Genomic DNA, 27419 nt, shown 5'->3' with positions numbered 1-27419 from the left:
AATTTATCCATATTTCAATTAAAACAGACGTTTCGCGTTAGTTGAAAACACAGTAACACACGGGCATGGGTCCTCTCAGCATTCTTACGAGGCTTGACATTAACTTTCTCGAGAATGCTTGAGAATTTAATCGCGGGGTCACTAGTAGAGAAACGAACTAAAATGAGCTGTTTTAAGTAGCATTCCAAAAGTTACCGCGCTATGAGTAGATTTTTAGTAAATAATTTTTGCACTTATTGCTCGAACTCTGAGCGGAATCCGTCTTAAGGTGATTCCTCACATTTGCATTGCGCATCCTTACTGCGCATAATTTATGGCGTCATTAGCGCGCGTTCGTGCACGCGCACATTGAAAACATGGCGGATTTGCCTTGATATCGGGTTCTGTCAGTTGAAAAATGGCTATAGCTCACTAACGAGCTCGGGCACCCCAAATTTTTTTCCAGTGATTTTAATCAACTTATCATTAGCTTTGCGTGAGAAAAGACTGATCTGATTACTATTGTTGAAAATTGAATAAATAAGGAAAATAGCAGCTGCACTGTAGTCATGTTTTTCTATTTTGCAGTTTGATAGCCGTGGCAAGCAATTTGGTCCAATATTTTAACAAGGATTCAGCTGTCTGTCAAAATCAAACTTAAAAAGTTTATTTGTGTCCGACACAAGTATTGACTGTAGTTTGAGGCGTGTTTTCATGAGTCTGGGCTCACAAGGAGTTTATAATAACTCGGAATGCTTTCTTGTAATAAGCATCAAATAATGCTCAGATAGAACATTTTTAATGCCTCACTGCTCCTTAACGAGCATGGGCACCCCCCTTTTTTTATTTCATAATTAAAGTTCTCATATGATAAATACTCAGTGGACAAAGTTTGAACAAAAATCTATTGGCAGTTTTATTTCAGGGGAATTACCTTAATGTTATTTGCATTTGCCTCAGTTGCAAGCTAGTTCCAGTCTCATACCGAGAATACGAATATGGTCTTCTTCCCATGCTTGACGACGGCAGTACTTCGCCAACAAAGCTGTTCAATTCCTCACCATTGCTGAAACAACAGTGACGTGAACTAGCGCGATTTCCTGACATGACGTCACGACCCAATCAGGAAACTAAAATCTTTTTACACTGACTCACGCTCAACTTCATTGGACGTGGCCGAAGCGGTAACTGTAAAGCCTCGACCCGCGTGACCTAAGATTGTTAATTTTCACATAGCTACTGTAAATTTACAATACATGTTGTGGAATTAGTTATCAAGAATTTAATCAGCTATTTACAAATCCTGCTAACAAAGAAGGAAGGTATCTCTGTTCGCATGGGTCTATAGGATGTAAAAATATGTTTAACTGAGTTTATCGCGTTTACGTCTAATTTAACAATTGTTACTAATCAAAGAAGATTCAGTCTGATAGCTGGACATACAGCAGAAAATGTGAACACTTTCTTGAAAAGGTGTCTACTTTTGCTAGGTCAACATGGAGATTTTGTTTGTGGCCAGCTGAGCTTGTAAGTGTCCGCAAGCATCTCCTAATGAGAATTTTTTTTCTTCTTCAGCACACCGTCTCTGATGTATCTACAGTTTTTTACCGTTTCCATGTTTGTTTTAGAAGCGCAGTCTGAATTCTGCTTAACTAAACTTGACACCACATTCCAATGCCTGCTATCGGTGTGCCAGCTTTTCATCACTTCTTCCATTGAGATATGTGGTAAACGCTCACTGCATTGGTCCAGTTCCTTCTCCGCTTGGTCAATTATAATCTGAGACGAGGCTGCCAAGTCATTTCTGACTTTAGCCCTTATGGGCAGCCGTGCGGCTGGCTTGGCGGCTGCTAAATATATTTTGCGTTCTAAACGAGGAGACACTGGACTTGAGGGCGAACACAACGCCTCTACAGTTGTCAGCAGTTTAGAAGAGTTTAGTTTACGCACGCGTTGTGGTGATGCCAGACTTGGTCTTCTCGCGTCTGCGCGTTCCTCATCGGACACAAGTGTACGAAGATCAGTTTCCGACCTGCTTAACGATAGCTTACCGCTGACACCAAGAGAAGTCTTCTTCTCCCCGGACTTTGAGTCGCTCCCTCTGCGTGTGCGTGGAGGAGTCGTCAAACAAAGTTGTCTTTGTTTTTCCGCTTCTCCTTCTTCTTCAGATACAAGCTTGCGCAAATCAGTTTCAGATTTTCTGCGAGTGGGGCTCGTACTGACACCCAAGTGCGATTGTTTGTCGTCTTGTAACGGCTTGGGAGTGTCAACTCTGCGACTGCGTGGAGGAGATAGATTCAAACGCTGGGTGATATCCAGTTGAGACAAAGGTTGCTTTTCACTGAAACCTTTCGAAGCTGAGTTGTGGCCGTGTAATATTGACGTGGATACTCGTCTAGTTGAGAGCGAACGATTATCAGTGCGTGAAACAATTCCGGCATCCTTTAGTGAAGATAAACCACTCTCGGAGATCTCTAGGGAGTCCTTTGACTCTTGTGCTTGGAAAGTTTCTCTCGGTGATTTTCCAACACCGGGAGAGGGATTTCCGTTAGCAAGTCGGCGATTATCGTGATGTATTCGGAAATCTCCGTCTGGGAGATAATGTTCTTCGGAAGAAGATCGTTTGAGTGCTGATGTAGCTCGCCTTGGGTTTTGAGTTTTCCCTTCGTATGTTCGCGATCGTTTTCTAAATTCTTTGGACTGTTGCGAGTCATTTGCCAACGAATCCAATTTAAATGATAAATCGATTCGCTCTGGCTTCTTTCTACCGTTCAAGATCTCCGACGAAAGGTTTCTCTCCCCCAGTTTTGGCGAGCGAGGAGCATTTTGTGCTGCGACTACCGGTACCGGTACACTTCCCTTTCTATTATTCAGTACTGAATTGTTTTGAGGCTCATTAGAACTGCCATTGTCACTAAGAAAAGAGCAAACGGTGTATCTTCGTCTTCGGGCGGAAGGACTTGCCAAGACTTCTGACTGGCGGAAATCGGGTTTCCTTGGGGTCTTTGGCGGTTCAGAACTTTTCAGTTCTTCTGGACCGGCGACTTGCCTCTTCGTCTCTATGTCGTTGATTTCAACCTTTGTTTGGTTAGTCGTTCTGTTTGAACTTTGTGGAGAACTGGCTACAAATCCTTTTGAGCATTTTCTTGGAGCATTGGTCTTTTTTGATTGGATTCCATCTGTGTTGTTTTCAACCCAGGAATTTCGCTCCACACATGAACTGGCTTTTACAGATTCATCTTCGTCGTTGCCGTTATCGCCCGAGTTCACTTCTCTTTCATTGTTTGGCTGTGCCACTGAATGTCCAATTATCAACGCTTCGTTCGCAGTCGTAGCTTCGTTCGTTTCCGTAGCAGGTGCATTTTCCAACTCGTTTTGTATTTTCTTGTTGTAGGCCTCGTCATCAAAGCATGTCACCTCGATCAACGGCATTGACTTCCACATACATGTAGTGGTAGCTTTCTTCTTTATTCCGTCGTGAATCTTCTCTCCAAAATCACCCATTTGTTCCAAAACACTGTTAAACTGAGGTGAATTAACCATGGCACTTGAGGCTGGCATTTCGCTCACACCGTCGTCGGGAAACTCTGCCTCTTGCATGCGGAAAACGTATCTTACAACTCCGTCAGCATTTCAATATTTGTTTATCAATTCGCTACATCTCGCCCACTTCTGACGCTGGCATTTTCAAGTATAATTTTGGAACACAAAGCAAGATAGTTCATTAAAGCGCTCTGTTAACGAGCCACACACAAAAGCTATTGTATGTGTGATCTAATACAACCGTTACTTTGGTAAACCGTGGAACACAAACGACGTAATTGAACGGCAAAACAAATCAAAGTTTTCCGAGTGCACGACCTGATAGATGGAAATCCACTTTAATTACCTACTCCGTCTTGCGTAATATTGCATCAAGCAGAGGTTAATGTTTTTCTGGTCGATTAGTTACGCTATTTTCTCAAGAAAGGGCGATTTATTTCGTTCAGTAAGCCGTTGCAAATTAGAGCTATATTTTAAAAGTGAAATGATGAAGGTATCAGGCGAATACAATAACCTTAATCTCCATGGACGAAAATCCTTTGTTCTTTAAGTTTTACGTACGGTGTTAAAAATTTGCATTAAATGAGAGGGACAACGCAAAGTCATGAGGTGTCTAAAATTAAAAAAGACGTCAGCATAAAAAGTTAACCAAAAATAATCGCGGTCTTGGAATGAAACTGTCTTGACAAAATAAACAGCTTCTTTCCATCTCAGGAAACCTGAGTCGTGACAAGAAATTGACATAACATAAAACTCAAGGTAAATAAATGATCCTTGAACAAGGTCGCAGCCATTTTAGTTATTGTTTTGGCTCTTTTTTTGCTTGTCTTTTTACGATAAATTGGCAATAAAAGATATCCGACAGCAGGTCCAGATATTGTTCTGTGCGGTTCTCAACACACAACACGCTTTTAGATTTTATTGCCTTAGATTAAAAAGTTGTATTGCTGTCATGCCATGGCAGGCATTTTAAAGGAAATATAACGCACAAATCTAAAATTGCAGATATTCTGTTATAATCAAAATAAAATGCTGCAAGGGCAATAAGGCGGCGAATCGTTGCACTGCAGAATCATTTATGATCAGTGTCCCCAAGAACCTCGAAACATAACCAGAGCATGAAAAGAACACAAAACTATAGAGTTTTTTCACTCCGACGTGCCTAGTGGCCACATAAGGGTTCAACTCCCACAGGATTGGTCTGGTACACCAACGTGCCGTCGGACACCAATGTGGCTGCCGTGACGTCATGTGAAGGCACGTTCCACGACTTAGTTGCGTTCGATCACCATCAGTGCGTTTGACCAAAACAATCCAGCTTTGGTAACGCTCATCCAAATTTTTAGGACATAACCCCAGACTTAGAGTTACTGGAGCAAGTTTTCTTTTGACAACTTTGTGAGAGATTAGCATGAACACTGGTAAATGTAAGGTTCCAGATTATACAGTCCAATAACCATATGCTTTTAAGGACGTATTTGAGCATAAAAGAGGAGCTTGTGCTATTGTGCTAGTATGCCCTTTGGTATGTTCCTGGTCACGTTCGCCCTGATCGATTGAAATAGTAGCAACTTAGGAACAACTCAAATGGCAAGAAAAGAGGCATGTTCAGCTTCTCACGTGACAAAAACAATGTTTTATAAAGATTTAGCCAAGCCTAAAAAAAGAAGCGCCCCTTGGCCGGGTTGTTCAAAGCCCGATTAAGCTAACCCAGGATAAGCGAGAATTTTAATTTGAGTTTTGTAACTTTACGGTGAGGTTTTCAATTTATGTTGTTTGGCCGTCTGTTTTGAGTTTGAATAATCTCAAGGTCCTCAAAATACAAAAAACAAAAGCAGTGAAAAACACAGTTGCATACAAGAAAAAATTATACTACGGTTAACTTTTATAATCCTGGATGTCCAATATCAGAGGGACGCTACAAACCGAGGGTGCTTGTCTCTGTCAACTTATTATCTGAAGCGACTGCGCGACTGCGTCGTCGTCGCCGTTGTCGTGCGTACGCGCCCACTCCACGAGCAATACCGCTAGTCATGATAACCATGAGAAAATCAATTTATGGGTTTCCTTTTCTTTCCTATATGGGTATGGGGCTCCGTTATTATGACTGTGTTTCAGTGTTAGCGACGTACAATGTCTAAGTTTAAACACACAGTCGGGTAGAACGCGAGGAGAAATGAATATTAAAAATACTTGCTTGTTATATGCACTTGATATGAGTTTTTATTACTCTTTATTGTTATTATTATAATAATACACATGAAAAAATTACTCGATTCTGATTGGCTAAGAGCAGTGCAGTTCAAGTGTAACACCAGTGAAAAAAGTGTAACACCAGTGAAAAAAGTGTAACACCAGTGCAAATTACAAATCGAAATTCTGGATTATGATTGACTGAAAGACAATAGGAACTTTTCTAAGAAAATGGTATCACGTAAAATGATGACGAGAATTTTGTGCTGGAACTTTGAAAAAAGTTTTCTCAAATGAGAAAAAATGGCTTCAAGAAAGTTCTTCCAGCACTTCCTCCGCGCGAATTTTTTCATGTTTATATTATTAATAAGTAATCATACGGTTTTTCTCGTTCAATTTGGAGTTAATTTGCACTTGGGAGTTTTTCAAAAAGCTGAAATTACACTCGCCGAAGCGGCTCGTGCAATTTCAGCTTTTTGAAAAACTCCCAAGTGCAAATTAACTCCAAATTGAACGAGAAAAACCGTATGATTACCTATACTTAAAATGTAAATAGTGTCACTGATGACTAGTCTACGAATTCGTCGACTCCATGTAGCTTGAAGTTTGTCTACGCCCGAGCCGTATAACTCAAAATCGAGTTCCCTGACCCCCATTTTTTATTATCGAATTGTGATAAGCTAAGATGCAACTTTTGGCAAGGTTCTAAAAAAGTTCTGTCTGTTGTGGGTTCAGAGCCTAATTAAATTTCAAAAAAGTTAAGTTGGCTCTGAACCTCCTGGACAGAATTTTTTAAAACTTGGCCAAAAGTTGCATCTTATCATGAGAATCAAAATAACATGATATATAATTGGGGTCACCGAGCTCGTTTTTCAGTTATTAGCAGTTAAAGTTAAAATTAAGTATGTTTTTAGCAGATCATACTGTTGCTATGGTAGCCTATTTTGTCACGAAAATAATAACAACGTGTTTATCAATGATTAGGCAGTTTCTCGATACCATGATTGTAGCAACCAAAATAGAAAAACTCTTGTTTACAAAAAAAGATAATTGAACCAGAAAATTAGGTAAATCCACCCAGCATCAGCTGATAAAGAGTGGTTACAATGAATGACCCATCAAAATCTAATTCCTGGAAAGAGCTGTAAACTGTTGCCAGCTGCCTTAAATGAAAATACTCCGCCCCCACGCCCCATAATGTATGACGTACTTATTTTTTCGTGGTGTCCAGTTCTGACGCAGATCAACGGAAATATTATTGCGTTGTAGAATGATAGGCGTGGGAAGAAATGAAGGTTAAAACAGACTTACATGTGGAATATATTAATTGTGTTATGATAGAAATACTAAAAACTCCGCAGTTTTTCAATCTACTCATATTATAAATTTGAAAGACAGTACTGATGTTAAAGAGGTGGACAAACAACCCGATAAATCTCTCTGGTTTTCCAGGTAATATTGTCATAAATCTTTATCCAGTTTGTAAGTCCGGTTAAAAAACGTTAAATCCAGATACCTTCCGTTTTCTATAGCCTGTATAACAAACCTTACCGAACGAAAGAAGAGCTTTCAACGCATTCTAGCCTCTCGAAAATTAGCTGGAACGCGTAAAAAGGTCTTCGCTCGAACTGAGAACACTTGCTGGACAGATTATCCATTTAATTTATAAATTGGTAGCTTTCAACTGCTTACTGTAAAAAATTTTTGAAAAATCTATTCGCTTAAAAGTGGAGACAAAATCAGTATTCGGCGACCGTGTTTAAATCTAAATTCTACATTATTAAGCAGTATGAACAGACCACTTTGTTATAATTACTGCATGAGCTGAGAATTAATTGTATGGCAACTAATCGACACTAAGCTGTTTCGAATTCGTAGGCAGTAAAGAGTTCGATATATATTAACGATCTTCGCTACTTTAGGATTTAGTAGGCTTTTTCTATAGCTACTTTCGGAGATTCGTAGTGGTATAATCTGATGCTGAGTTGGGCATCTCCATTTTTGCCTAACGCGAAAACGTATACAAAAGGAATAATAGATTTTTTGCGCAGGCTGATGTCCGCCGCAACTTTCGGGTCGCGTAGTTTCGGGTAATTAAAACGAGTAACACATGAAGGATGCTCTGTCCTAATTAATTAAAACGTAAGGGATAAATCTAGCTTGTTGAAAATAATTTAATACGTTACACCAAAAAGCTATAGCAATTAACATATTGCCTTAATTTGTTGGAAACTGATCATCTGAAACAACTATCAGATCGAATATTTTGGTTCAGTTCTAAGACCATTGTTATAAGTTTCTCATAACAAAGCCAAATTACGTTTGAGGTCCCTTAACTTTCAGATGAATAGCACACTACATTCGGGATTTGCTAGCAATCACATAATTTTATCGCTTATTTCGGATGGTTGCTTCTTTCTGGGGTTTTATTTCTGATTCCAAACTTAGCGTTAATTCAGTCAGGAAGCCAGCGCCCGGCTTACAACAATCAGTGGCGCTGGTCGATAAGTTTGGTTTGAAGCTGGAGGCAGCGTGGCCGAGTGGTCAGCGTGTCGGACTCGTAATCCAGCGGTACCAGGTTCGAGTCCCGCTCTGACCGCTACCTGGATTTGTTTCTCGGTAGCCCCAAGTTCAAATCGTCGGCCATGCTTGTAAATAGCCAACTGGTTTGCCTCCGGCCAGTTGGGATTCTTAACAATGTTATGTTCAATTTGAATTATTTGTTTCAGTTGTTTGCTCGGCCCCTCTAGCACCTGTGTTATAACACTGCCGAGGGTAAATAACGGTTATTTTTTTATTATTATTATTTTTTTTTTTTTATTTTCTAACATTTCTGCATTTAATGCGGTAAGGCAGGCCAGTTAAAAAAATAATTTCGACTTAACTTATCATAAAAGCTTCTTCAGCGCGTTTGCTAAGCTTGGCACCGTGATATGATATTATGCAAAATAATGCAATGAAGAAATAAATTCAGGACTGCATGCCGTTTCACTGGCTAAGTGATCCGACCAGCAGACTACACACGATTAACCAAGAATAGAAATGGATTCTATCTACGTTGACAACAAAAAGACCTTGATAGCGCGACATTATGAAACAAGATTTAAGGCTACACCAAATTTCTTTCATTCATTGATAACTGAATTTGAATATCATTTCGAGCTGTTACCCTCAGTTACCCAGATTCTCGGCGTTACTGAGAGAAATTTCTCGCTGAATAATGATTATTGATCAGCTAAACTGTAAGAGCAAACTACTTGCAGTCTAAATCCAGTGACAGAGTAGGCTCCTCGTTTTCCTGAGTTTTCATTTATGACAAAAATGCTCTTTTTTTATCTGAGTATATTCTAGCCTCTTTAACATCATGTTTTATTCCAGGTTGCCAGAAAACTAACGTATGGTAACATAAATTTTCCATCTTTTAAAAACCATACATATATCATTGGAGTAAATTAGAAAGGAAAATACCAACATGAATATATTTATTAACATTAAACATTTCCATAATAGGCAAAAAATAGTAAAAAATGCATCATATTGGTCTTTTTGTTTCAGCACACTGAAAGGCAAGACAATCGATTCTGTAGAAACGAAAGTACCATAAAGAAACACTTTGACACGCATGCGCTGACCGCATTCAATTCTACGGATCGACCAAAATTGTTTTCTGTTTTGTTTTCCGTTTTAGATTATTATGTTCTGTGAAGTGATTAGCTGAATAATGCAATAGAAAATGGGATTTGATGTAGTGTAGGAGCATAATTATGAGAAAGAAGGGTGAATTGATCCGTTTATTCACAATTTGTCCAGCGCCAGGACTCCAAAAACTAATTAAGAAATATCACAAAATGTCATTCGTCTTCATCAATTAGTCAATCACTTAAGTTTCGTTTACGATTAAAACCACTTACATTTGATTTCCCTCCTTAGTACAATAGTTTTTTTGCGTCAAAAGCCTCACAAAAGTTTTGAGCCCAGAAAACAATTAAAGGATTTGAACACAACAGAACTGTACAAACGTCAGCTGCTTTGATTCATTGAACTGGAAATTACTTTTCACCTAAAAGCAAATTAAGTTTCAAAACCTGAAATTGTAGTGAAGGTGTTTCTGAGAAAATAAATTACTTTAGGGCACTTAGAAGTTTGTAGCATCCGTGTACGATTCTTATTAAAGATTATGTGCTAGAAGAAACATTGAAAATCTAAAATCTTTACGCCAGTGGAGACTGTGGCGTAATTATTGAAAGCGCACAGTGACTCTCCTGAGAGTTTTATTGTAATGACCGTTTCCACAGAAACAAAAATGTACGTCGACACCTCAACTGCATACTAACTGACTTACTTTTATGTTGTGTAATTTTTGCCGATAGCTTCAAGTTCAGTGAATTGCAGCTGAAACTGGCTAATATCGGCCGGACATCTTCAAATTAACGTTACATGAAGTGGGGTGCTTCAGGAATCTACGCTGTACTTTGACTGTGCCTGGATCTGCTGCAGTTTTGTTGAAAGGCTTAAGAGTACAATTTCACTAACGTAGTTTGGATCACACGAGCGAGTAACATCGGATAGCAAATGAAGAGAATGCGCAAATACTCCGAATCGACGGGCTTAAAAGCTGTCCCAACCATCCCTTCAACGTTCGTAGCGAGAAGCTCGCCGCATTTTATGGCCGCGCTCAGTGAAAAAGACCAAAATCAACGCAAAACCTCTGTTTACAAAGCCACAACATCGTCGCCAAATCCTCCAAGAAAGCACAGCACGCTTTTTCGGTCCGCAAATCTTCCAATGATACATGTTACAATGGAAGAAGTGGACGAGCGAAAACGGCACTCCGGGTCACCGCAAAGAAAAGTATCGTCTTCGTACAACCCTCTATGGGCACATGGCGGGATGAAGGCTATTGACACGAATGAGAAGAACTCCTCGGCTACAAACACTACAGAAAGACCAAAAATGTCTGGGAGAAAAGGAGCAAGTGTGCTAGGCGAGACTCCGCTTGGTAGAGATCTGATCTTTCGCAGGAAGATTTCAAACACGACCTCTCCGCCTAAAAAGTTGGACAAAGCCGAAGAGAAGGAAAGGCTCCTAATGAAGTATGCATTACTTGAAAGCACTCTGTTAAACAATGACGGTAAAAGACCAACAAAAACCACCTACTTCAGTAAATATAATATTGACAGTGCTTCACTACCGAAAGGAAACATGAACAGTAACTGGACAGCTAGGGGTAGAACGCAGAGCCTAAATTTTGTCCCAAAAATTGAGGCTGCAAGTATCAAAGAAAAAACAAAGAATAAAATTTTTGCATCAAGGACGTTTCCGGGAGTATCAACAACGGACAACGTTTTTACGAGGGACAGAGCACAAAGTCTAAATATCGTTCTCAAAGGAAGTGGATCAGTAAATACGAAAGCAATGAACGAGAGAACGAGAGGACTGTGCGAAATCATGGAAGAGAAAAGAAAACAAAACAGTTCTCCGTTAAGTTCAGGAACAGCAAAGAATAACCTTCAAGTCGATCCAGTTGCTAAAGCAAATAAACCACAAGACTCTTTATTCGTTTATCCACAACTGAGATTGGATTATAAACTGAACAACAAACTTTCACCAACGCGAGAAAGTGTTTACAGGGCGCCTTTCCGAAAGGATTCGCAAGGCAGAAACGCTTTCTTAGCATTCCCCAGTTTAAGGGCAAAGTCATGGACGGAAAGTCAAAACTGACACCAACTTTTCGACTTGTGATACTAGATAAGATTTCCAGGAAACGGGCACGAGAAGTTTATTTATTGAAAGGCGGGTGGGCGGAGTTTGTTGTGGTATATTGATATAAGTAGACGTCTCAGGGGTACGATATATCTTCTTGCCATTTGGGTTGACCCAAAATGGAATCATTTAAATGCCTTCTCAGCATGAAAATCTATCTAAACTTTGGCGTGTCCTGAAAAAAAATAGGATTGGACACCTGCGTTTTTCACTCTTCCATATGACTTTCATTTTATACCACCTGAAACAAAACAAGTAATAAGTAAATTTGTACAAGAGATTTTAGAGTGATTTTACTGATTAAATGGTCGAGGGGCGGAGTGGTATTCCGCTGATAACAATATTTAAGAATGGGATTACAGTTCATTGTTGTGATAGTGCGTGCCTAACAGGTGGAAATAAAATTTATCTACAAAAAAGGTCACTCTATATTTTGTATATTTGAGACACAAGGAGTACAAGTACACTGTATACCAAGTGAAATTATCTGGTCCTAACGCCAAATTTGTTCATATAGCTAGACTTGAGCGCAAGAAGCTGCACAAGTAAATCCGTCTGTCTGAAGTGGTTATTTAAGTACAATTAGGGCGGTAAGTTGAAAACCAATCGAGAAAAACTTGTGGCGCCACCTTAGCTGCCCGGAGTTATTATATATGACATTGTGCAAACCAACGGATCATTGCCTTGTGTTTTTATCAAGGATACCCGTTATTAGGAAAATAGACAATGGTTCTAAAGAAATGTAGAAAATTCCGACAAAAAGTAGTCAGTCCACCAACTGCTTTCGTCTAACTGAAAATGACTAAGAGATTTTGGTGCGCATTCAAATTAGCACAATCAAGCAACATGCAATTCATCTGTACGGTCAGGTGAAAAGTCCCAGAGAAATCCGTGGTAACATGAAGACTATCATTCTTTTGACTCATTTCGCTCATATCTTCTTCTCCTTCCTCTCCTCCCCCTCTCCCAGAGAGACAGGTCAAACTCCTTCGCAAGATCCATCATTCCCAAGGGGGCACGCAGGAGAGACTGGGACAGACACCTGTGATTCCAACCTAATTCCTAAGTCCTTTCTCGTCCTTCCTCGACATGACTGCTGCTAATGTAACGTTACTAAGATCCACAATACCAAGTAGAGTATAGTGAACTCATGATTGTACCTAGCTTCTCTTCGCGTCAATTTAAAACTGGGCAGGGCAATTAATGTGAGATCAGACACTTAAGGCTGGATCTCTGTGAAGATCTTTCTAAGTAGCATGTCAGATGGAGATCTCATAGGGGAAGAAGATTTGATGAGGCGAAGAGATTTAAAAGTATATTTCTTTTCTTTTTCCATATATAATTCTCCAAAATAATACGTAGTTGGAGCGTCGGTCGTTCGTGTGACTGTTAGACATCATTCTAAACTGAGCGGGAAAGGTACTGAGTGCAAGAAGGATAACCGATCTGCTGTATACCCAGATTATCTTTTTCACATAAAAGAAAAACTTTATTCGAAAGAACTCTGCATGGCATACTCTTGAAAGTCGGGCAGCATTGACAACCGCAATAATCAAAAAGCAAAACAGATTGTCTTAATTTAAAAAGATTCACTGATGAGGCCTTGAATTAAATAGAATATAACAGAGAAAGTGTCATGAATACCGTATTTACAATTTTGTTGTGCATTACCTGTATATTAATTAGATTCTGGCTATTTGTACACTGACGACGGAGCGCCACTAATTCTGTAACATCGCACAGTTCAAATGGGAGCATAGTGCGTGCAGTGGGCAATGTTACCCACAAAATTCAGGCCTTTTAAACCTTCTTAACTCAGATTAAACATCCAGCCAGTCCAGGCTTACACGGGCGGTCCTGTCGTTTCTTTGCAACGTAGATTGACTTAGGAATCCTCGTTACAAATTGACACCGTATTTCTACTTAAGTCAGTTCTGAGGATTCGCTGAAATATCAGACCTACGTCTCCTACTTGATCACTCCCGTTGCTCTCCCCACTGATCTAATTATCACCACGTATTTACATACATAGAAGAATTCAGGTTTTAATCATGATACACCAAACCTCTAGCGTTGTATATATCCACTATCTACAGTGTTTCCTAACCCCAGACACAAACTTCCTGACACTGTGGTTCGCTAGTACTCTCCAGGTACCCACTGAGTGTGACCACCTATGATAACTTTTGGTATCAGTTCATCTGGTAATCTCTCATCATCCTCGGGAAGAGAAGAGGATCTAAGGTATTGGCAAAATCGAATTTTATTTAAACTTTGCTCCAGTCTTGTATCATTGTCGCCATTAGAATCTTGTTTTAGGGGAACAGACCGAGACAGTTTGGTGCCAGGACTAGAGATCTTTCTAGTTTTAGGGTTGTCTTTAATCTCTTTGAAACTTGCTGACGATGTTTTCAAATACTGTTCTTTTATATCCGCCGTTACCTCTACTGGATGCTGCCGTTCTGAACGGAATTCTTTCGTGTTGGCCATAGCTACATTCATAACCGCCGCTAGCTTTTCTTGCACGCTATCAAAATTGAGCGAGTCCATCCCTTGCAATGTCCTCGCAGGAGACTTGCCACGTCCTCTTGGAGACGGAGACTGCATTATTTCTCGACGGGGTGCACATGGCGAGTTGGGGACAGATCTGGTTTGCGAAATTGCCATTGTTTGAACCATCAGATCTGTTGATGTTGGGACAGCCAAGCTTGTCGCTGAAAGCCTGCGCTGAGGGCCTTTGTTACTTCCATTCGCCCAAATAGTTGGAAGCGTGAGTGATTCGTTCTTCGTGCTTGTAGGCTCCGTCGACTTCCTACCGTTTTCGACGCGAAGAAGCGAGGGTAGCGTACACGCATCGTCATTAGGAACAGAAATAGACCTTGGACGTGCGCTCTGTGGCCTTGGACGTGTACTCTGCGGTCTAGGTTGCAGCTGTGTGAGAGATCCAGCGTCAGACCTGTCGTTGTACTCAACAACGGTTACCATGCAGGCAGGAGCCGAAATCTTTCTTTGGACTTTGCCATCGTCACTCATTTGAGAATTCAGAATGCGCTGTTTCTCGTTTTGCAGCTCTCTCTGTCGCTTTGCGTACTTGTTTTTGTAATATTCCATACTCTGTAGATTCTTCTGCTGTTCAAAGCTCATGGCGCCCATGGTGGCCTTCATTTTGTTTTCCGCAACGACGTTGCGAGCCATGGCTTCTTTCATGGTAATGGAAAGTTTGTCGTCCTTTAGTTTGTTCATCTTAAGTTCAACTGCTTTTCTCAAGTTCTCGTCTTATGTTCAATTTTTCTCGCTCAAGTAAACGTAATATAAACAAATGTTTAACTCTGTAGCTTCGATGCTCGACTGCATGTGTTCTCTAGATGACAATAACATTTTTCTGTACTTGAATTAGCATCATAAAAAGAACTAGTGCTCATTTTAATCCCGCATGGGAAAACATGTTTTTCTGTGACGTTCCCAAAGGAAAAAGGGATTGTTGTTGACATCGACGTGCAAACGATTACTTTAAGAACACAATTGTTTTCGTAATTTTTTCAAATCTGGACTTTGCAAAAAAACTGATTGAAGGTAAACCATTAGTAAATCGTTATCTTGTTAGACACTTACAAATTCATTACATTAATAACTAGCTCTTCACTTGAAGAGGGAAACTTTACTACATTTTAGTTTCTATGACGACAGCCCAGAGAAAGCAGTGTCATAATCACACACTCTATTGTTGTTCGAGTCAATTTAATACCAATTGCCTGCTTCGTTAATGAGCGAAATGACAATTGGTACACTTTTTAAATAAAAAAAAATGCAGACACAAGTTATGAAACTACGAAAAAACAACATAAACAGTAGAACTGCGTTTTTATTTGCTTCAGAGTAGACTGTTTCTCGGGGGTACTACCTTTTAGGGACCTTAAGGGAGACCCCACTCGAAAGGGGTCCTTTTTCAGGCCGGAGGTTTCAGTGGGTAGGATTTTCACGAGTTGAAGTATAGAATGGGTAGGAAATATTTAAAAAGGGCCTTCAGAATTTTTTTTAATATCTCGCACAGATATATTACTTCTAAGGAGAAGCGAAGGCCTTTGGGGTTGGTGGGGGAGGGGGTTGAAGTTTACTATTTGGCGATCTTTTAAGGTAGAAATTTTAAAGCGGAGCAGAAACAAAGTACTATGGGTATGTGGAAGGAGGTACCATTTTCTATGGAAGATGTATGGAAGGGTTGCCGTGACCTTTTCTGTCAAAGAAAGGCCCAACTTGTTGGGTGCGTGGCCATACAGTACTGACCCTCCGGCCCAAAGTCACAGATTCTCATTTAGGCACTGACAGTTCTTTCTTCGTAGTGCCAAATGATTTGCCCCTGATCAAAGGTTGAATTTGTTACACAAGACACTTTTCACCTTAAAAACCGGTGTTTAATTCAGTTCAGATATACTCTTCTGGTGCCGTGTACACATTACCAATGTACGACAGCGTACTATTAAGTCAATAAATTAGTTACATGTAAAAACAGCGTCTCATTTCCAACTTCAACCATAACCACGACTGCACGGTCCAGTGAATCAAGTGACGTTTCAGTAAACCCACGGACTGCACGGCGTATGCTGAAGCGACCGCTTTCGGATAACCCGTGTGTGCTCCCGCTGGGTTTTGATTGGAGGATCAGAATCGGAAAACGTTCCGAATACTTCCACGAAACGAAGATTTACCAAACACGGCACTTGTTTGCAAGTTTGTCCGCAAAAACCTCATACGGTTGTTGTAATGTCTAAAAAAATATTATCACTCTTTTCTAGGCCCAGTATAACTTACATGACCGACAGTTCTATTAACAACTCGTGAAATGGCTATGAAACCCGTCCTATCACTACTTTGTCTTTCTATTACAACCTTTTAACACCACTTGCATGACAACACCACAACGCAACACACAATTCACTCGTGGTTTCGATTTGAAGTTTCCATGTAGGTACAAAGCACTTAATAAATTCATCTGTATTAATATTTTTAGTTAATATCTTTTTTCAGAGATGCTCGTATTCGGGTGTGTAATGTTGGATAAGGAAGATTGTTATTCAAGAATGTGGTTTGAGGCATTATTACTGCTTTTGATTTTGTTGTCTGAAGTCTTTCATGAAATCCACAAGTGTCTTGACGTCATCAAGTTTCACGGCATTGTACATTGACACTCTTATTCCTCCCACTGACCTGAAAAGAAAACACAGTGCTGTGTCAGTCGCAGAAATGCAATCCGTAAGAGTTTTTCATAACAGTTTTTCAATTAAGGACTTTTTTCAGTCTGGGCATGTCCGTCCTTTCACTCTGGACTGGAACCACCTTGTCTGGGTATGACAATGTGATTGTAGTAATTATCTGAAACACCTAACACAGCTAACTCACAAATACTTCAGAAAGCTCAAAATCTTATTGTCTACTCTCAATATTTTCTAACAAACAAATGAGGAAAATCAAGGAAAAGGTTGACTAAGGGGCTACTGTCAATTCTCAGAGCCCGAGTATTCAAAGACATGTAAGTTACCCAGCCAGAAGAAATAGTTACAGAGTAAGTAAGGTCAAGTCAGCATACGAGCCAAGTGACCCACAAGGCCAGCACTTATCTCCATTTCTGTAGCATGAAATGACTTGGAGTATTTCTACTCCCCCCTGGAGTGGATGTTAGTCGATCATAGGGTTATTCCCCCCAGCATTAAATTAGTGGGACCCCTATTATACACCTGCTGGGTGGAGAGAGGCACTGTGAGAGTAAGGAACACAACACCATGTCCCTGGCAAGGGCTTGAACTTGGACCGCTTGATCCAGAGGCAACACATTAACATGACTTCACCACACCTCCTAATTACAGAGTCACCTGGCATTAAGCCTTTACAGCTAATACTACAACACTAGTAGTAGTGCACTACAAACAAACAGCAAGCAAACTGACCTGTGACCCTTCAGCTGGATCATGTCTTTGGCAGCTGCTTCTTCAATGAATTTTTTTTCCAGCTCTTGGTCTCCTTCAGGGCTAGCAATTCTGAAAGGAGCATTCATTCTTGACCGGCTCTTCTTTTCCACTGTGCCACTGTCATAAAATATTGACAGAATTAATTTAAGCTTTACTTTTCAAAGTAGCAAGTGTTGGCAAAGTTCATTCCAACAAGCATCGGCACTAGAAAAAAACTTCTTACCAGTAGAAGCCATTTGAAGAGTCAATGAGTTCATACACAAGGTCTGACTTCATTTGGTTAATTCTGTTGATTTCTGCACAAAACAGTAAGAGAGAAATACACAATTTAAATCCATTTGTCTCTGTTATACAAAGTTAATTTAACAAAAAAAATCTCACAGAAGTATCCAAGAGATTTTGCAAAAATTCAACACACCAAATCTCAAATTATCTTTAATAGGTAACTGATAATACTGTAAGTACCTTGAATTCCTCCATTTCTTTTCAGCCACTTGAACACCAGTCCCATCATGTAGATACTATAAGTAGGAGGTGTGTTGTACAGCGAGTTCATTCCAGCCTGGATCTGTTCCAGAAAAAGATATCTATTTCACAACACTGATGTAAGACATACATGTACATGTATCATTAGACCAGTACAGAGGTCTCTGGAAGACACACAACACCATTCAGTCATTCTCGGTGCATCCTCTTCTGAGTGGCAGAATATGTTCTTTTCTCTGCTTTTAAGTTCTATAGAAATTACATTCACTACCCAGACTTAGAAAGATTTGAAATGTAATTTAACAATATTGATTTATGATATATAACAAAATTTAAACAAAATAAGTACAAACTCCGACAGGATCCATCATTGTTTGCTCCTCTCACCAACCAAAATTTGTTTTTAAATAAGTGATGGTACTTGATATAATTTACCTCTTGTATTGAGACATAAAGTGAGAAATTAAATACCTTATAGTCAAAAACAACAGGGCACTGTGGTGAAGGGTTAGTTATCAGGTCTTCTCGCACTGAAAATTTTAAAGATGAAAAGTTACAAACTTGTACAAAGTATTAGTATTTAAACAAGACCATTGTAACCTTCTTGACAAACAAACAATAACATTTAACTTTTTCATGGAGCTAGGCTCAAAGAGGATAAAACCTAATAACAGGGGATTATCATGTTGCTGTATGGCCAAACTTTTCAGAACTCATGTATATAAATTATGACAAAAAATGTGTCCAGCGCATGTGACGAATACGTGCAGGTGTGATGATTCCTATCAAAGTAAATGTGAAGGAGTGCAATATTTACATACCAATAACCACAGTAACTCCAGCACAGCCGATATTCTTTTGAGCTCCACCATAGATCAGTCCAAACTAAGATAAAACATGAACACATGACATTAACAAAACTGTAATCTGTCTTCATATAAAAGGTTTCTCTGAGCTTGTCCTGAACTCTTCCTTCCTCTGAGCTCTTATTAGCTGAAATTAGATTGCATTTGTTTAAACTAAGACAGATAAATCTGTTTTATATGATCAAACTACACAGGAGGCTGATTCTCCCAAACGAAATGCAAGCTTTTTCAGCATTTTAGAAACAGGTGCACACAGCTTTATGCTTACCTTACTGACATCAACAGGTCTTGACAAGATATTTGAGGACATGTCACAGACAAGCGGTACTCCATTTGTCTCCGGTACAAAATCAAACTCCACTCCTATAAACATCACAGAAAGAAACATCACCCTTTATGGCTACTCATTTTTGAAGTTATTTTAAAATATTGCTATATTAATGTTTAAAAATAGCCCCCAAAAAACTATGAATGCTGATTGGTTTAAAATCATGTTTCTATAACTCAAGAGAAACACAGAACTAGCACAAGCTGTTGACATAATGATGGCACAAGCAAAGAGAATTTACATTTTGATGATCAAAGTAAACAAGGTGTTTCCTTTTTTCACCAAAGAATTTTCTAAAAGCAGTAGTACATGTTCTTTGTGTTTCTATCAGGTCTAAGTATAAATCTTATCTAGTTAGCATTCTACCAAGAATGCCATTCTCTGATTGGCCATGCTACTCACTATTCTGTGATAGATAGTAGGTAGCATAGCAGTGTGCTCTTGTTAACAAAATGATGGCTGCTTCTTGGCATTTCCAAAGTGTCTGATAAAGTTTTGGAAGACTAGTAGATTTATACTAAAACAATTAGATTATTCTCTTTTTATTCCACTCTTGATAAAAACATGGTACATGTTTTCTATTTCCTAAATAACTAGTTGATGATATTTTTCAAACTATATTACTAAATTTATAAGCTGTGAAAATGTTTATTAGATTTATGGGCACAGAATTGGATAACAAAACTGGTTGAACAGTCAGACATACCGTGAATTGTTTCATTGGCACAATAGTAAACGTACGAAGCATTTGGATTTAAATTCCACTCCTCCTGCGGGGGAATTCCTTGAACAAAGAAAAAACATATTGATCAGGCATCATGTCAATCTAACTCAAGCAGTCAAGCAAATTTAAGATATAAATACAATTGAATCCTTACAAAATTTGCAATCTTGAGCATAGAATCTAAATAATATTATGAATAAAATCATTTTATTGTAGTTTTATCTGCGAACAGATTATGAAAAAATATATTGCAAGGGAACGATGTAATTGTTAGTTACCACAGTGACAGAAATTAAAAATATATTTTCAAAGGTTTCCATAGAATTATGAATGCATTTGCAAATATGTCAAGAAAAACCTGTCTCCAAGTTCTCCCACACATCTGTTGATGTGTTACCATAACTTGATAAAATCCTTTTCCGATGTGTTAAAAAAACCTGTCTCCAAGTTCACCCACACATCCACTGATCAATATGTTACCATAACTGGATAAAGTCTTTTTTCGATATGTCAAAAGTAAACTTTGCTACGTTATATTTTTAAATGCAATTTTTATTAGTTTTATTTTTAGTTTTAGTTTTTATTATCATTTTTTTTTTTGTTTCAGAGTTAGCATGATCTCTTCTACATGTTGCTGATGAAATAATATTTGGAATTAGATTTAGAAACCTGTCTCCAAGTTCACCCACACATCCACTGATGTGTTACCATAACTGGATAAAATCCTTTTTCAATATGTCAAAAGAACCTGTCTCCAATTTCTCCCACACATTTGCTGATTTGTTACCATGACTTGCCTTGATAAAAAACTTTTTCTATTGTACATAATATTACATGACTTGTATATTCTATATTCTGTCTACATAGGATAAAAGTCCAACAATACTCACTGTTGTATTTGTCCAGCTTCTTGAAAACCTGATTTACCTTAACAAATTTCTCTGCCTGAGCAAATGAGAAGACAAAATATTGAACAGTTGCTATTTAATAATTAATTTCCAAACCAATGTACACCAAATAATTAACAAATAAAGAAGCCCCGACTGTGCTCTGTTCTGTTGTAAAGCACGCAGGAAGCGGTAGAGCACGAAAGAAATGTAGGGGAAAACACGAGACGTAGTCAAGTGTTTTTCCCTACTTCTTGAGTGCTCTACCACTTCCTAAATGCTTTACAACAGAACAGAGCACAGTCGAGGCTTCTTTATTTGTTTTATGATGAAGAATCAGATAATTTCCCCACGCATTCGGCTGAATTTTCAAACCAAACTTTATTTTCCAAACGAGCAAAAGTCGCGTCAGCCGTTCACTGTTCTCTGATAAAGCACGCTAAAATAAGCCAATCACAATCCTTGTTAGAATTGTTCAAATAATTTGATTGGCTAACGAAGCGACAGCTGTCAATCACAAACTGGACTTCAGCTAAGCTTTCAGTTTCGAGAAGTTTGAGCGGCTCTCGAGAGAAGAACGATGCCTTCAAGGTTCGCTTTTAAGTTAATTTTTAAATACGGATCTCAAGGCAGGTAAAGGTTTATAGTCCAGAGGAATCCGGCCGTATTGTGGCCCATGAAAACGAGCACTTTTCCAGTGGAAATTACGAAACGCGGAGCTCAAAGCTTGTGGATGTAAATGTGAAATGCCGGGTTGAATTTGAAAGGAGCTACAGTTATTTACGGCTTGTAGCCGCAGGCAGCGAGATTGCCCGAACTAGCATAAAAGTTACAAAGACTTAACGGCTCCCACTGGTTCTACTTCAAACACAGAAGAGAATATCAGAGCAAGTTTTGCACTGACCACTCGTCGGTTTACTTCGCTGAGATGACCGGAGAACGAGCGTTACTACACTGCATGTAAGTGTTGTTTGAGCAAATGAGCATTTTAATTGTAAATTTACAAAAATAAAGCTTCTCATCATAAACAGAGACAGTTCAATTGTTTTCTGTCGTTGTTTTACTTCTTAGTATAATTTCTGCCTTCGTAACAAAATTAATGTCTTTATTGAAGCACTGTTTAGGTTGAGAATTTGTGAATTTCGCTACAGCTGTACATGTTTTGTCGGCGGGAATCTAGCAAAACTTGTTATTTTAGTACAGTTTTAACACTACTGTTGCTAACAATGGTCTCTGTGAGCCATATTTACTGCAGAAAAATAGCTCGCTTCCAGTGCGTTTGTCTGAGTCACAGGGGATGTTTAATTTGGGTCAAATTTGTCAAAATTCCGAAGCAAAAATTTGGAAGCCAACTTACCGTCATCAACCCGTGCTCTGTTCTCTGATAAAGCACGCTATTTTAGCCAATCAGAGCGTGCGTTATAAGGAAACTTTATTATAATTAGCGAATAAACTGAAAACAGGTTTTTCTTCAGCTCCAATATGTTGAATGACAAAGAACAGCAGGAAAAATTCTTATTTCACAACAAAACAATAAAAGTCAATAATATTATAAAAGTAATCTCAGGGACCAGGATCTAAAAACCTTTCCAGTCCATGATTGTGGAATTTGTTTTCCAACCCATTTCAGCCATGCAATAAATTTCTTATGAAGTAAGTTTACTTCGGACCTTTCTGGGAGATCCTCAGTCAAGAGATCCAGACCTGACATTCTCCCAGTATGGTCCTTGATGCTGGTTAGTAAGATACCTAATTAAAACTAAAGCAACGCTTGATGGCTATAACAGAACTTCTTCAAATGTCTTCTTCTTTTTTTTTTTTTGGTTGCAATTTACCTCCTTTGCAGCTTTTGCTGACCAAGCTCCAGTAACAATGTAATCAACAGATCCTCCCTCTGAAATAAAAGCACTCCTATTAGGTACTGATAACAGTTTGGACAAACATTTTACCAAAGTCAATTATCATAAGTACTATGAAAACTGCCCTCAAAAGTAGTACTAATAACAAATTGGTTGATCATGCACAATAAACAAAAAAGTCATGAAAACAATCCAACTTGCAACTTATACTGCCATTTTATTTACAATGAAATGTTAAATTACCTTTGGCCAAATTGAGAGGAACTGCCGCAAATTGACCAGTGCCACCTCCTTGAAGAAAGAGCACCTTGTAGTTGTCTGGAATATTACTGCAACATGAAATGTTCAAAATCTTAGTAATCGAGTGACACTATCAAATCTATGCCTTTGACCTCTTATGAATGTGGTACACATTTAAATTTTGATGGCATTTTAAACATTATCCTAAAAATACTTACAGCAGTTCTCTCAGATCACTCTCAGCCTCATTGACAATTTTTGCAAAGTGTGCAGATCTGTGGCTCATTTCTGATGGAAAATGAATACAAAATAAAGTTAGCAAATAAATCTCAACACCTAATTCTGATTTTTTAACATTTTTTGAATTCGTTAAATAATTGCACAAAGAAAAAATTACTGCAAAAATGTTCCATTTGAAGTCAGAAATAATCAAGGTTAATTGATGATGCTCGCTGAGTAATCTTAACTACACTTTTGTTATTCAACATACCCATAACACTGATTCCAAGGTTTCCATAATTAAGTAGTTCCTTTTGAGCTTCTGCCAAAACCTTTAAAGATAAAATAGTCGTAATAATAACGAGAGAATGTAGCCAACACTAACAAAAAATAAAATTAATTGACTTTGTATTATTTTTTAATACTAAATTAGTTTTATTTCACCCATAAGCACATAGATATTTAGGTTTAAATTTGTTTTTAGTGGAGATTATTTTTCAAACAGTAGGAATGTAACTTAACAAAAAGATCTTTTAGATCTTATAACCGCGCTTTTAAAATTTAACTGTTTTGTTAATACTACAGTCACAACACAATGCACATTCCAAAGCAGTTCTTGATGATTCATTCATTACTGTAAACACATCACTTGATCAACACAAACTGTGTCATACCTTATTGCACCATCACTCTTAGCCTTTGTGAAATCTATGATGACATAATAATTCCAGATTAAGGCAATTGTTGTCTTAATCTGGAAGTTCGTTCGGGATATGCCCATGAATGACACAAAAGGAAACGAGTGTCACGCTATTAATAACGCTTTTAATAAACAGATTTCTTCCTGAAAAGTCAAAATTTAATTTGTTTACGCTTTGAAGTTGTCACACAAGTCAGAGGGTTTATGCTATCCGCGGCTAATTTTAGAATGGTTGTGTTTTTTCCCCTAGCACTGACTTAAACGTTGCAAGTTCTGGTAAGCTCTTGTTTACCTCAGCAAATATTTAATTTTTCTTATTTGTCACATAAAGAAAATGAAAGCTGCAACGTCAGCGCATTCCATGGCTGACATAATACCCTTTTTAAGTGTTTTCAGCATATTTATTGTTTCCCTTCGAATCCAACGCTTCGATAAAACCAAAAGAAAATATATTTTACCCTAGTGGTGGACCGATGATCGATTATAATCGAAAGTTGATCAAAAAGTTCAAGTGACGCGACAATCGATTATGCTTTTTTCATAATCGATTGTCGCAGAAAAATTAAAAATTTATTGGGGATAAATAAAAGTATTAAAATCAATAAAAATGTACGTTTAATATCTTGGTGTGAGTTGTCTTTTTTCGTATACTCCTAACTTCTAAGTCATAACAGCAGATATAATCTAAGATTGAATGTGTTCACCTGTGCCTACCCTGCACGCTGTGTTTTTGTCACTTCAAATACACCACGCTTTTTGGAATGATGTGGCATGCTAAGCTGCTTTGTATTTCGAACAAACTCACTGTTTCGCATTTGTAGTATCACTATCACTAGCGAGTGAAAGGAATTAACAAACAACATCGCCGCGAAATGTCACCTCAAATTAATTCCGAGGGTCCTCTCAGACCTGCCTCGCTTACATGTTGCTGACGAGTCTAACATGGCGGCTGAAATGGCCAAGTGGGAGATCTGTCGTTATCCTGGAAATGCCAGGTCAAAAGTGTGGGAATATTTTGGTTTTTATCAAGTGAAGGAAGGGCCCAAAACAAAAGAAAACTTGGATATGACGAAGGTAATCTGTAGGCTCTGCAGAAAGCAATACACCAACAAAGGTTTGTGGCACGCTGGTTTTGTTTATTTTGTGTCAGTCTCATGGAATGCTTATTGGTAGATTCTTTTGATTATGATCAATGATCGATCGGTTAGGATAATCTGATTATTTCCGACGATCGATTGCGAAATCTCAACCGATTCCCACCACTATTTTACCCACAAATAAAGAAAACAATATCCGTAACATTGTCTTTGTGTTAATATTTCAACAGCTTTTGGCGAATAAACATTACAGGTTGCATGATTCAAAATTTGGCCGAGAAGAAGTTTGGGTCTGGTGCATACTCGCAGCAACATGTACAGGTGCTGCCAAATAATTTATAGCTTTTCACATTTCCTCTCTAGCCTTTAGAAGTTTCTTTGTATTATTATTTTACATTTTTGTGGCTAGTCCTACCGATACATTTGCCCAAATATGATACTTGAAACAAAGAAACCTATGAATCCCTTTGTGTTTAAAAGAACAGTCAGAGAAAACAAACCAAATGAAAGAGAAAGGAAAGTAATGTCTTAATATAGGGACAAAAATTAAGTCATAGGTACAAATTCGGTATTGTGTAGCTCAAACATGACAGAAAAGGGAATGGTTTTCACGTTACGATCACAGTAGGAACTAACACACTACTGAGGAAAAATTTTAAGGCAACATTTATAAGTTCTATTCCTTGCCTGTCTCCACACTTTCACGGGTTTGATTCAAGAAAATACTACAATATAAGTACAAATATCCAAAATACCACATAAAAGGAATAGAAAACAAAAATAAACACTAGTGTCTAGAGTATATGTTCATGTAATGATATTTATTTGTGCTCGTGGTAAAGCAACGAAGAAGTCGTTACGTAAGAATAATAGTTTCATATTGAACTGCATATATCTCTAGATCACAAGGCACTCCTTGTGTGAATATTAAATTATGCACGATTGCATCAGCCAAACTATAAGCCATATTGTTACAAAAGCATTTTTTTCTGTTTCAACTCAATGCCACCTTGTTGTCTCACAAACTGACTAGTTCTGAGTGACTTATATCGATACAATATTCTGCATTTAAACGACACGGCCCATGGCCCATCCCTACAATATTCTGCTTCATGGCTTCGCCCCGCTTGGTCGACAGTCTCGAGACGGACAAGCAAAATAAAAGCCCATCGCTTCCCTCTGAAGCGTCCACAATACATGAATTACTCCACGAAGTTAGGAACAGAAGTACAGTGTCGCATTCTAATGACAGATCGCGTTGAGCACAGTCCAAGGAATCTCCCTTCGATGTTTTGCTCATCTCCCATATTAGGGAAACGCATTCATCTTGCTCCCCATATTAGGGAAACGCGCCAATTTCGTTAGCTTCGCGGTTGTTCAGTTTCTCACGTTAGCACTGACCAAAGTACTTTTACAAACTGTTTCGCAATGATAATGTAATGTAATGCAATAAATCACAATTTCCGGTCTTTACTGACGAGGTTTCGAAGCATAGTTTGATCCAAACAAGGTCTGCTCTAAAATCGTGATTGATGTCAGGAACTGTGGACAAATTCGCGCATAAAATTCGTGAAGATCGCTGCAGTCTACCGCTGAACTTTCAGCTTGAATTAATTCTTCAGATCTAGTAAATATCAATATAAAATTTCAAAAATAACTTGATAGAAAAGGTGCTACATAACACTGCTTAGAAAAGACGAGCTCTTGCGATTCAAAAATTATACAGCTAAAACACATACAAGGAAAATACAGTCAAAGTGTAGCGTAAAATTTCTCTTTTCACTTACTTCTTCTGGTAGTTTGGCGGGACCAGCAGCGAAATTCAAAACTCGTTTACGTGTATCAGCCATTGTTAGTTTTTGTTAGATCGCTGAGGTTTTGATCCAAAAGATTTAAGGTAAGGCTTCGCCTAAGCGCTTCAGTACAGTGGAAATAAAGAACATATCAAGCATTTCAAAACCATATTTATATCTGTCCGTGAAATTACAGAATAGCCTCGTTTTCACAGCTGTCACGTCTGACCAGCATTGCGGTCGCTGATTGGTTGCTACGTACGTGCACGTGAAAAAAGCATGAAGGTCCATAGATCAACCATAGTTCACTGGAAGGTAAAATACGCATTCCCCAGTGACTGTCATGCGATTTTAGTTCTGATAGGCCAATTTCGATCTATTTAAATTCTGCAAATTTGACGCATCTATTTATCCTTTGATCTCAAAGATTTTTTTTTTGCTTTGATTCCCTAAGGCCTTTTAACGGTTAAAACCGGTACCAGAGGTTTCTTCCTTCTTAAAATTCACCGTCAATTTGAGGCATTTCCACGTGAAAAGTTATATTTCTTTGATAAGAGACACAAAAGGGGATTGTTACGTAACTGTTCGTTGTATAAACTGCCATCAAAAGAATGCAGCGAGTATGTAAAGACTGTGAAGTGACACGGTAGTAGGGGTGGGGCTGGGGGAGGCCGGAGGGGCGGACTGGGGGAGGGGTGAACCGCCGGATTCGATGCAGCAAACACTGTATTTATATAACAAAAAAAAAATCGCAAATCTTGGAATTCTTCCTGGTGGAT

General features: G+C 38.5%; 3 protein-coding genes across 3 annotated transcripts; 1 reads left to right on the top strand and 2 right to left on the bottom strand.

The window, feature by feature from the left end:
* The first annotated feature begins 10056 nt into the window (after positions 1-10056).
* Positions 10057-11837, top strand: LOC149118812 (uncharacterized). Its single transcript, XM_089272986.1, has one exon. It carries the CDS (start codon positions 10288-10290, stop codon positions 11434-11436), a length of 1149 nt encoding a protein of 382 aa, XP_089129112.1. The 5' UTR covers positions 10057-10287; the 3' UTR covers positions 11437-11837.
* Positions 11838-12940: 1103 nt separating this feature from the next.
* LOC149118811 (uncharacterized) lies at positions 12941-14862 on the bottom strand. The gene has a single exon (XM_089272994.1). It carries the CDS (start codon positions 14719-14721, stop codon positions 13618-13620), a length of 1104 nt encoding a protein of 367 aa, XP_089129120.1. The 5' UTR covers positions 14722-14862; the 3' UTR covers positions 12941-13617.
* Positions 14863-15868: 1006 nt separating this feature from the next.
* On the bottom strand, positions 15869-26811 carry LOC110054195 (phosphoserine aminotransferase-like). The gene is made up of 14 exons (XM_089272981.1): positions 26635-26811; positions 23322-23382; positions 23050-23119; positions 22835-22920; positions 22568-22626; positions 20736-20790; positions 19828-19905; positions 19062-19156; positions 18749-18812; positions 18399-18457; positions 17907-18009; positions 17665-17737; positions 17421-17558; positions 15869-16683 (listed from the first exon to the last, which is right to left on the bottom strand). Exons 1-14 carry the CDS (start codon positions 26695-26697, stop codon positions 16575-16577), a joined length of 1113 nt encoding a protein of 370 aa, XP_089129107.1. The 5' UTR covers positions 26698-26811; the 3' UTR covers positions 15869-16574.
* Between the last annotated feature and the right edge of the window lie 608 nt (positions 26812-27419).

Source organism: Orbicella faveolata, unplaced genomic scaffold (genome assembly GCF_042242905.1).
Source record: "Orbicella faveolata isolate gen_17 unplaced genomic scaffold, um_ofav_v1 contig_1, whole genome shotgun sequence".
In the NCBI taxonomy this organism is placed as follows: Eukaryota; Metazoa; Cnidaria; class Anthozoa; order Scleractinia; family Merulinidae; genus Orbicella; species Orbicella faveolata.
The sequence above is the reverse complement of the archived record's forward strand: the minus strand, read 5'-3'. Positions and strand labels throughout refer to the sequence as shown.

Excerpts from the sequence above, each read along its gene's own strand:
- LOC110054195 (XM_089272981.1), bottom strand. The coding sequence starts at position 26,697 with ATGGCTGATACACGTAAACGAGTTTTGAATTTCGCTGCTGGTCCCGCC. Across the intron at positions 23,120-23,321 it reads CCTTGGAATCAGTGTTATGG|AAATGAGCCACAGATCTGCA; the intron begins GTATGTTGAATA and ends ATTTTCCATCAG. Across the intron at positions 20,791-22,567 it reads CAGCAAAAGCTGCAAAGGAG|GCAGAGAAATTTGTTAAGGT; the intron begins GTAAATTGCAAC and ends TCATTTGCTCAG.
- LOC149118811 (XM_089272994.1), bottom strand. The coding sequence starts at position 14,721 with ATGAACAAACTAAAGGACGACAAACTTTCCATTACCATGAAAGAAGCC.
- LOC149118812 (XM_089272986.1), top strand. The coding sequence starts at position 10,288 with ATGAAGAGAATGCGCAAATACTCCGAATCGACGGGCTTAAAAGCTGTC.